This window comes from Haliotis cracherodii, unplaced genomic scaffold, assembly GCF_022045235.1.
Source record: "Haliotis cracherodii isolate W230 unplaced genomic scaffold, xgHalCrac1.p SCAF_21, whole genome shotgun sequence".
NCBI lineage: Eukaryota > Metazoa > Mollusca > Gastropoda > Lepetellida > Haliotidae > Haliotis > Haliotis cracherodii.
In genome coordinates, this window is record NW_027266277.1 from 14,430,854 (window position 1) to 14,442,888 (window position 12,035).

The 12,035-nt window shown below is 44.8% G+C and overlaps 1 protein-coding gene across 1 annotated transcript; it reads left to right on the plus strand.

Moving 5' to 3' along the window:
• Window positions 1–1,591: 1,591 nt before the first annotated feature.
• LOC139470785 (uncharacterized) lies at window positions 1,592–2,461 on the plus strand. Its single transcript, XM_071253075.1, has one exon. It carries the CDS (start codon window positions 1,592–1,594, stop codon window positions 2,459–2,461), a length of 870 nt encoding a protein of 289 aa, XP_071109176.1.
• The last annotated feature ends 9,574 nt before the right edge of the window (window positions 2,462–12,035 follow it).

Here is a 12,035-nt window from a genome sequence, read left to right on the forward strand (position 1 = left end):
AGGTATGTGGCATTAGACTGCCTCTAGGTATTTACCAGCCCTAAAATTTGGGATTACATAGTACCTAGAAATGCCAAGTAGGCTCTCCTGGACCAAACTGTATCGACAGACCTTTTATGTAGTAGGTGTTGAACAAAACGTTTGTTTATATGGCTTTGTCCCTATACTGTTGGTGCCCAGAAACCCATCTTTATCCCTCCGTTTGGATTCGAAAGCAGAATACGTTCCCAGTACCAGTGCTTGTCCCTCCGTGTTGTTTCAAGTGCAGAATAGTTCCTAGTACCATGCTTGTCTGTTTGGATTAAAAGGCAGAATAGGCCCTAGAGCTCGATATTTGTCTGTCCATGTGGATTAAAACTCAAAATAGGCCCTAGAGTTCTATATTTGTCTGTCCATGTGGATTCAAACTCAAAATTGGCCCTAGTGCTCCATATTTGTCTCTCCATGTGGGTTCAAACTCAAAATTGGCCCTAGTGCCCCATATTTGTCTGTTCGCTGTGCAGAGTTGCGTCCCCTGGACACGCCAGAAACCTATGATTGTGGGTTCGAATCCCGGTTCACCCCGATTATGTTTCTAGGTTTGTCAGCACCATACCCGTACTCGTGGGTTTCACCGAAGTGGTAAACGTCTGAGACCTGCATCACTTCGGGCTTTCCTCCCACATTAAGCTGACACGCCGTAATATAACTGGAATAATGTTCAAAGCGGCGTCAAACCCAACTCACTCACCATATTTGTCTGTCCATTTGGATTCAAACTCAAAATAGGCCCTAGAGCTCCATATTTGTCTCTCCATGTGGGTTCAAACTCCAAATTGGCCCTTGTGCTCCATATTTGTCTCCCCGGGGGTCACGGGTGGCCAAGTAGACTAAGGCGCCGCAATTTGCGATAGGTTTGCGTCCCTTTGGCACGCACCTATGATTGTGGGTTCAAATCCCGATTCTCCCCAATTATTTTCTAGGTTTGTCAGCACCGTACCCGTGCTCGTGGCTTTTACCGAAGTAGTAAACGTCTGAGCTGACACGCCGTGATATTATTGAAATACTTTTCAAAGCGGCGTTAAACCCAACTCACACACTCACTCACTTGTCTCACCGAGGGGATCCGTGTGAAGATAATGCAACATGGGAGCAATTTAACGCAATACCCCCTGGACTATCCCTTGGTCTACCCACTGGACTACCCCCTGGACTACTAACTGGACTACCCCCTGGACTACCCCCTGGACTACCCCCTGGACTACCCATTGGACCACCCTGGACTACCCCCTAGATTATCCATTTGACTACCCCCTGGACTTCCCACTGGACTACCCCCAGGACTACCCCCTGGACTACCACCTGGACTACCCACTAGACTACTCCCTGGACTACCCCCTGCACTACCCACTGGACTACCCCCAGGACTACCCCCAGGACTACCCACTGGACTACCCCCTGGATTATCCATTTGACTACCCCCTGGACTACCCCCTGGACTACCCCCTGGACTACCCCCTGGACCACCCCCTGGACTACCCCCTGGACTACCGCTTGGACTACCCCCTGGACTACCCACTAGACTACCCCCCTGGACTACCCGGACTACCCTATGGACTATCCCCTGGACTACCCCCTGGACTACATCCTGGACTACCCCCTGGACTACCCACTGGACTACCCCCTGGACTTCCCACTGGACTACCCCCAGGACTACCCCCTGGACTACCACCTGGACTACCCACTAGACTACTCCCTGGACTACCCCCAGGACTACCCACTGGACTACCCCCAGGACTTCCCACTGGACTACCCCCTAGATTATCCATTTGACTACCCCCTGGACTTCCCACTGGACTACCCCTGGACTACCCCCTGGACCACCCCCTGGACCACCCCCTGGACCACCCCCTGGACTACCCCCTGGACTACCCCTTGGACTACCCCCTGGACTACCCCTTGGACTACCCCCCTGGACTACCTGGACTACCCGGACTACCCTCTGGACTATCCCCTGGACTACCTCCTGGACTACATCCTGGACTACCCCCTGGACTACCCACTGGACTACCCCCTGGACTACCCCTTGGACTACCCCCTGGACTACCCCCTGGACCACCCCCTGGACTACCCCCTGGACCACCCCCTGGACTACCCACTGGACTACCCGGACTACCCTCTGGACTACCCCCAGGACTACCCCCTGGACCACCCCCAGGACTACCCACTGGACTACCCCCTGGACTATCCCTGGACTACCCCCTGGACTACCCCCTGGACTACATCCTGGACTACCCCCTGGACTACCCCCTGGACTACCCGGACTACCCTCTGGACTACCCCCCTGGACTACCCGGACTACCCTCTGGACTATCCCCTGGACTTCATCCTGGACTACATCCTAGACTACCCCCTGGACTACCCACTGGACTACCCCCTGGACTACCCACTGGACTTCCCCCAGGACTACCCCCAGGACTAACCCCTGGACTACCCCCTGGACTACCCGCTAGACTACCCCCTGGACTACCCCCTGGACCAACCCCAGGACTACCCCCTAGACTACCCCCTGGACTACCCCCAGGACTACCCCTGGACTACCCACTAGAGTACCGGATCTCTCTTCTCTGCGATAACAACACCGACTATTGAGATTGTATAGTGACTTTATTGCATACACGACAGATCAGTTCAAGCGGCCGTTTTAGCAGGGACTGAAAAAAAAGAAAGAAAATGTATTGTGTACAAAATAATACTCGTCCGAAGATTTATGAGATATAAACCCACACCAAAGGGACAAAAAGGTTTTGATGAAGATCCGTGCATTTATCTAACTCATAAACCGACCTCTCGAGCAAAAACTGTTGTTTTCCCCTAATACAAACATTCAACGTCTCCAGTCAATTTCGCAGGTGACAAACGTCTCATGAAAATGGGCTGACAGGTATTTCTCTTGACAAGAAAGCAATGTGTATCTGTCTGAATCAGTCAGATGTTATTACACACATCAGGTCATGAAAAAAAAGTTCTTCCAAAAATACAATGTTTATTCCCAACACAGGATGTTTACCATACCAAAACACTCTCGCGGGATAGCCTCTATATCTGTATATCTGTCACTCCTCGACGGGATCTAGAGATCGGGCCCTGTTGCACAAAGCGGTCTTAGCACAACGACTGACTTAGTTTAGGTCACAGGTGGTCGTTACATCTGTAGCATCGTTCAGAACGCGATCTTTTCGTTTTATTTGTTGTTTTACGCCACACCAGCAACATGCCAGCTATATCACGGTGACCTGTAATGAATCGAGTCTGGACTAGACGAACCAGTGATTAATATTATGGGTGAGCATTGTTTTACGCCGCTTTTAGCAGTATTCCATAAATATCACGGCGGGTGACACCAAAAATAAAGAAGGGCTTCACACATAATAGCCAGGTGATAAATCGAACCTGGGCCTTCGGCGTGACGAGCGAACGCTTTAACCACCAGGCTACTCCAATACCCCTAATATTATGAGAAACGATATTGGGTCACGATGATACGTCATCCCAGTCCCAGAGCCTTACCACGCGATTCATTAAGTCAATTTACAACAAGCAAGGGTTTCTGGGGACCTTTTCTGACACGGATTCCCCCATTCGTCACCACTCGCCCCTTTCCGTAACCGATGAATGTTATCATTCCATTCGTCACCACTCGCCCCTTTCCGTAACCTGCAAGAAGACTCGTCCCCCTATCGATGAATGTTATGTGCGAAAATACGACAAACCAATCAGAATGTGCGTATGATTTCAAGTTCTTCGTCAAAGAATCCCTCAGAAATAATTTTTGATTTTACATATGTCTTGCATCTAAAAATATACCCAAGACACAGTTAAATGTGTTCAATCATACTGTATAAATTCGCATGTCCCGATTATCATTCGTGACCAACTCGTGTTATTCCAGGACAAGCCGAATAGCGACTGGTGCCCCTCTCGTGGCCATTTTTGTGACCGGGTCCCGTCTTAGCGCAAACGTGCATCAAAAATTATTTCTGAGGGATTCTTTGACGAAGAACTTGAAATCATACGCACATTCTGATTGGTTTGTCGTATTTTCGCACATAACATTCATCGATAGAGGGACGAGTCTTCTTGCAGGTTACGGAAAGGGGCGAGTGGTGACGAATTGAATGTTATGTGCGAACATACGACAAACCAATCAGAATGCGCGTATGATTTCAAGTTCTTCATCAAAGAATCCCTCAGAAATAATTTTTGATTTTATATATGTCTTGCATCTAAAAATATACCCAAGACACAGTTAAATGTGTTCAATCATATATAATTCCGCATGTCCCGATGTGCTTTAAATTGCATCTGAAACATATATAATATATGAGAAAATATATGTGAACCATTACGCAACGAGTTGACAATTGTTTTAGGTATGCCCGTTTGCGCTAAGACGGAACACGGTCGCAAAAATGGCCACGATAGGGTCACGAGTCGCTATTCGGCTTGTCCCGGAATAACATGAGTTGGTCACGAATGAGAATCCCCGGATGGAAACTGTCGACTGTCTATGCTAAAGTATTGGAGCTGCGACGTCGTATTGCTCGGATCGCTTTGTGGATAGGTGTCTGGGTATCTACATACTCACCGCCTCATCACTGCGTTTATCATGGTAGATCTTGGATATGAATTGTCCTTTTACCCGAAAGTAGAACATTTTATTTCAAATACAAAAGTACTGGATAATATAATTCTGCCTCAGGTCGTACGACTAGTTGTTGGCACGTGGGCAAGGACCGAGCTGAGGTGAAATGGAGTTTTACGTCGCTATCGAGGTTATTGCACTTATATAGCGACGTGCACGCAGGTGTGTCTGCCTGCTTGAACCAGTCCGGACTGATGCCGATTATATAGTGCTAGCCCACTGAGATACCATGTGCAGTTTAACATGAATACCCCAGTAGAGTGACTCCTAGCCGACCAGTCCTTGGTTTAGCCCCTTAATGTCGAGCGCCAGACAGGGTAACAACGAGTACCATATTTTAATGTCTTTTGGTAGGACGCAGCCAGGGATCGAAAACCCGACCTTCCGCTCTCCGAACAGACGCTCTACCACTAGGCCACGGAGGCGGTCGCAATAACAGAGACAGTATGAGTGTTATCTGTTGTACCCGTGTCAAAGGTCCATCGAAATGGGGTTAGGTCCCACAGACCATTGTTGGCTGGGAATTCTGGTATTTTGGAGGTCGACATTCGAGACAAAGGCTTTCTTCGCAACCATTATCATACCGGTACTTACCGGTGTTATATCAACGATGAACCATCTCAAAATATAAATTAAAAACAGAATATATTAATATCCTAATATGTAGTAAACTGTAAATGTTTGAAATGATGTGAACGGTGAATATTTGATATTACGTGAACAGTGAATATTTGATATTACGTGAACAGTGAATATCTAATATTACGTGAACAGTGAATATCTGATAATACGTGAACAGTGAATATCTGATATTATCATATAATGGGTAGGTTTCTCGACAGGATAAAGCCAACGGATAAAAACGATATCCGTTGGGGTCATATGCGGATAGAGATGCAAATATCAAAGGTCAAGTAGGACTACTTTCACTGTTTATAAACAAACATGGCGTCGCCCTCGTCATTCGGCGATCGAGTCAGAATTAACCATCGGGAATCTGGATAAACTACAGGGATAATTGCTATCATTATAAAAAAAACAGTCTAACATACTGAAAATCAGTGTCTTACTGTGACGTAGCTAAGGCATTTTATAGGTTTTGGCAACTTTGGAGATATAAATTTCGAAACAATTTTGCGAGGGCACGAGGCCGAGCCAAGCGGGATCAGTAGCCATATCTGTGCTTGTAGACCTCTGCGGCTTGAAACCTTCTCCCCAAATTAAAATAGTTGTATTTGGCCGAAATATGTTTGAATTGTTACCTTGTTTCGTTTTGTCGCCGTGTGTACATCTGACTACACTTCTTAACGTTATGACAGAACAGACCGACTGTCAACAACATCTGACTGTGGCCGTGACGTCTCTAGACTAGGTTTAGAGTAGTTTCCCTTTGACAAAGGGCAGTTACTCTAGCGAATAGACCGATGGATTGCCGCGAAAGGCAATTTAAAACAACTGTTGATTTGCGTATATGTTGCTTCGCCACTGTATAAGAAACAGATTTTAGTTGGAACTATACTGGCTACTGTCACTGTCCGACTGACACATCACTTACCCTGTGAAGTAATAAATATTAATGCGCGCATTCCAGGAAAACTCGCAATGTTTCGGTAATGTTTGTGAGAGAGGGAAAGCGATTTTGAAACACAGAATTAAAGAATGACATTATATGATAAAGAGGTTATCACGCTTTTGTGTTTGGGGATGGTAACTATCCTGCATTAGGAATAAACACTATGTATTTAGCTCGCCAAGGCTCGCTAAATACAATGTTTATTCATGATGCAGGATATTTACCATCCCCAAACACACTCGCGTGATAACCTCTATTTACGTGAACAGTGAATATCTGATAATACGTGAACAGTAAATATTTGATATTACGTGAATAGAAAATATTTGATATAACGTGAATAGTAAATATTTGATATACGCACGCACACACACCTACACACACACGCACGCACGCACGCACGCACGCAGGCACGCACACAATGTTATAAATACCTACCACTGGTAGGCTGGATAGGGTCTTCAACGGACTCCGTCTGATTCACCGTGTTGCCACCAGGAGTTGCGCTATGGACAGATGTGTCGATTTTCTCCACCTCGTCGAGCTCGAGGTCTGGCCTCCCGGACTTCAGGCCAGGATTGACAAACAGCAAGGGTCTGCCGGATTTGACCGCTGCTTCACCCTTGCCAGACTTCATCGAGTCCGATTCAGGTTCGGAAATCTGGTCAGCTGTTGGTGGCTTAGGTGTAGGATCCGCAGTCGGGTCGGCTGTTTCGGATTTCGGTGCAAGATCCGCAGTGAGGTCAACTGTTGGTGGTTTAGGTGCAGGATCCGCAGTGAGGTCAGATTTTGGTGGTTTAGGTGCAGGATCCGCAGTCGGGTCAGCTGTTTCGGGTTTAGGTGCAGGATCTCCAGTGAGGTCAGCAATTTCGGGTTTAGGTGTAGGATCCGCAGTCGGGTCAGCTGTTTCGGGTTTAGGTGCAGGATCCGCAGTCGGGTCAGCTGTTTCGGGTTTAGGGGCAGGATCCGCAGTCGGGTCAGCTGTTTCGGGTTTAGGTGCATGTGCCTCCTCTGACAAACAACGAAGGAGTGAGTGAGTGAGTGAATGAGTGCACATGTAAATGAGTGATTTGGTTGGTGAGTCAGTGTCAATGAATGCGGGGTTAGAGATACGAAATAGGGAATTTTACGTTGCTATACAGTTATACGTCGCGCTTCAAGAGCAAACTTTTATATGGAATCGAACAAGACAAGTTTTTTTCAAACTCCAACCTTTATGCTGTAACAAAAAAGTAGATGACGCGTTTACCATCCAACACAACCACCCGGACCCTGAAAACCCACTGGATCACCTCAACAATCAACACCATGGAATCAAGTTCACCTCTGACCCAGTCCACCCCAAACCTTAGGAGATGTGAGTATGTGAGATGTGAGATCACATGCAACTGTGGAGGCAAATATGTTGGAGAGGCATCACGCCTCAAAGACACCAGGATAAAAGCGTGACCACGATATTTCCTGATAACAAGTCATACGTCTCCATACTTCACATCAATCACTGGGCAAAATAGGAAAACTCTGGACTTCTCCAGAAACAAGCTACCGGTTAACAGAGACCAACATATTTACCGACCGAGCGTGTACTCTACTGTGCTTTAACCAACCAATACTGAATAGACTACCCGTGAAGATCCGGGTTACACCTGGTCTTCAGCAACCCATGCTTGCCGTAAAAGGTGACTATGCTTGTCGTAAAAGGCGACTAACGGGTGGTCAGGCTCGCTGACTGGTTTGATGCATGTCATCGATCCCAATTGCGTAGATTAATACTAATGATCCCAATCACTGGATTATCTGGTCCAGACTCGATTATTTACAGACAGCCGTCATATAGCTGGAATATTGCCGAGTGCTGCGTTAAACAACAAACCAACCATCCAAACAGACTGTCGTATTGCTATATCGTTAACCCAGTCAACCCCTTGTTATCATTGCCAGCCCCTAAGCTTAGCCTTACAGACAAAAGGCGGCGGCCAAATGTGGTAAACACATGTACCATGTCCGATTGTAGATGCGCTTGCGTGAGGTCCGTAAATAAACGTAAATCATTATGACTTCACCTCGAAAATTTGTTTTGCGCAATAAAAGTTAGAAGAGTTAGTGAGTGAGTATGGTTTTACGTAGCTTTTAGCAATATTCCAGCAATATCACAGCGGGGGACACCAGAAATGGGCTTCACACATTGTACCCATGTCGGGAATCGAACCCGGGTCTTCGGCGTGACGAGCGAGGCTACCGACCGCCCAAAAAAGTTAGAAGAAACTATACCTGCGAGTGATTTACCTTGACACAAACATACTTCAAGTTGTCCGCTATTTGACTTGACTGCGAAGTAAAATTACAAAATAAAAAAATAATATACGTTAACGAAAAAAACAATTGTTCAGTGACTTACTTTGCTTGTTTGCCCACCAAGTCTTCGCGGCCTGGAAGCGACTCGACGCCCACTTACTCGCGCTCTTCTTTTTCTGAGAAAACCATTGACCCCATGTCCTCTTTGGCTTCCTCTTTGGCTCTTCGCCCTTAGCTCCATCTTGAAGGTCGTTGTAATTGAAGATTAACATGCAAGGAAAAGTGATTATGGCTTTAAGCCACTTTTAGCAATATTTCAGCAAGAGTGACATCATCAATGGGTTTCACACTTCAGGCCCATGGGGGATCGAACCTTGGATCTTCGGCGTCACAAATGGACGTTTAACCACTAGGCTATCCCACCTCCATGGAAGTGATTAGGTATACGATGGACTCGAGTTTTACAAAATTCATTCACCCGGGTAGATTATTCTACCTTTAACGCATCGTACATCCCTAATAGGCTAAAAGACCTCCTTGGACGCGACAAAAACTATAAAATAGTGTAACACGTTCAGTATGGGCTTCAAATACTCAATAACACTTGACAATAGTATTACACGTTCAATATGGGCTTCGAATACTAAATAACACCTGACAATAGTATAAAACGTTCAATATGGGCTTCAAATACTCAATAACACTTGACAATAGTATTACACGTTCAATATGGGCTTCAAATACTCAATAACACTTGACACTAGTATTACACGTTCAATATGGGCTACAAATACTCAATAACACCTGACAATAGTATTACACGTTCAATATGGGCTTCAAATACTCAATAGCACTTGACAATAGTATAACACGTTCAATATCGGCGTCAGGTACACAAAAACACTCGACAATAGTTAAACGCATTAAATGTTTAGTTCATTTTTTGTAAAATACAAAGGTTACCAAATGTTCCATAGAATTCACTCTGAATGAACTCTCATGTGCTTCCTGGTTAGCAGAATTTAGAAATTGTCCTTTATTTTTATTCGTTTAATGAAAAATTAAAAAGTATGACCCAAAATGTTGTAACGATGTATTTTATTGTAGCAGACAATATAGTTTCTATGGAACAATCTGAAGCATAAATATCTTTTTCAAGCTTTTGTCTGGGACAATTTATTTCTTTTCCCAGAGATTATCATACGTGGGAATGTCAAACAGATTTCACTTAACGAGTGTATTTTCCGCACGAGAGTACACGAAACCGCCATGATACACTATACACTATTTTTTAATCATCACTTCAAACATAACTGTAGAAGTGTCTTTAGTGTCATTATGACTTTTATCAACTAGTATTGAGCGTTGAATATACGAGGGTGAGATTCTACGTATAATCCAAATTCTTCTTTCTTTCTTATTCTGTTTGTAAATAGTAATAACCAGAGTCTTAGCACTTCAGTGTAAACAGTACAGTTAACCAGCGTCAGTGGCAGAGGGGCTAGTGTCGTCATTTGATGGTGACGTCTTGTTAAACCATAATGTCGCAATGGTCTGCAAAAGTGATGCAATATCCTAGGAGATATACGTTGATCTCCGCGGAAGCCAGTTTTGGATAATAAATGGATGTTTAAGTGCTATCAGTTGCAACATTTGACGACGTCAACAATTATAGTCTTTGACGTCATTTATTATCAAGTCAACAACCACACTTCGGCACAGTGATAACTTTGTAATATTAGCCATGAGGGTAGAATGATTGCTTGTAATAACTTTCCGATATTTGCAAATGTGTAATTTAGCGATTCTCAATGCTGATTGGTCAGTTGAAGTTCTATGACGTCACAGTGTTTCATTGTTGAGAAGCATATGATATGACGTCATCCTATGTTCATGACATCAACAATTAATTCCACTACGTCATCTAAACAACAGGCTGCCTTCAATAAAGTTTATTTGTAGCGTGGACATTTCGTACGTTTTTCCTCTTTTTCTTCTAAAATGTCAATAAGAAACAGAATAATCTACCCGATCCTCAGAGTTACGGATATAATGTCCCTCGTTAATGAATGCTGTAAGTCACTCTCTAAAGGCTCGGTTTAATAGCTTTCGTTCTCTAGGGGCAGACAAACCGTAATTCCTCGTATCTTGTTGGTTAGTCTCTAATTACAGGAGAGCGGAAGGTCCGGGGTTCGATCCCCGACCGCGTCATACCAAAAGACGTTAAAAGATGGTACTTGTTCTTACCCTGTCTGGCGCTCGGCTTTAAGGGGTTAAAACAAGGACTGGTCGGCTCGGAGTCAATATACTGTGTCTGAGTGGGGTATTCATGTTAAACTGCGGCATGCTATCTCAGCGTGCTAGCACTATAAATCGGCATCAGTCTATACACATTAACATGACCGTGTATCTCTATACACATCGACACAACCGAATAGAGGTCCTGAGAGGTACTACGTCGACCGCAAGGGGTGTGGATTACGCGATTTATCGATACCGCGAAAATACAGAGCCCACTGTAATAAAGAGTCCCACTATAATATGAAACAATCGGATGTTCCTTAACTTCTCTTGTGTAGGGAGATTAAGGAGTTCTCAATCTTGAGCCATGTTACCTATAGACTTAATGCTATAGATAACGCCATAGTGAGCCCACACCTGTATCCCATCTGTTCATCACGTAAAAAAGAGTGCTGTGATAAATCGTACTGGTATTTTACAATGTGTTTTCAGATTTTCTGGTGTAATTAGACATCCGATTTAAGGAAAAGTTATTCAGAATAGAAATATCCGGTCGTAAAATACTCGATAATACCTGCAAATCTCTAAGAAATTAATGGTTCTGAATGTATTTACGTTTTGTTCCCTCCTCCTGTTTCGTGTTGTTTGTTGAAAACTTGGTCCACTTTGCCGCCATGTACTCCTTGATCTGCTGCTCCGTGTACTTGTTCTCTGAAGTGAGTGAGTGAGTGAGTGAGTGAGTGAGTGAGTGAGTGCATTTGTGAGTTGGTGTGTCTGTCCACACTATGCACCATTCCGTCCATACGTCCGCTCATTTATCTCACAATCCATCCGTAAGTTAGTTCATCCTTTTCATCCATACCCGTTTATCCATTTGTCCATCCCACAAATCCACCCGTAAGTTAGTATTTACACTCTTTCACCATACCCGCTTATCCATTGATCCATTGCACAATTTACCCGTAAGTAAGTCTTTATACTCTTTCATCCATACCCGTTTATCCATCGCAATATCCACCCGTAAGTAAGTCTTTACACTCTTTCATCCATACCCGTTTATCCATTTGTCCATCCCACAATCCACCCGTAAGATTCGATTATTAACCACCCCTGAAGATCCGGGGTAGAATAGGTCTTCAGCAACACATGCTTGCCATAAAATGCGACTATGCATGTCGTAAGAGGCGACGAATGGGATCGGGTGATATGGATCGGGTGTTCAGGCTCCCTGACTTGGTTGAT

Coding starts and splice junctions, on each gene's coding strand:
- LOC139470785 (XM_071253075.1), top strand. CDS start 1,592: ATGGACTATCCCCTGGACTACCCCCTGGACTACATCCTGGACTACCCC.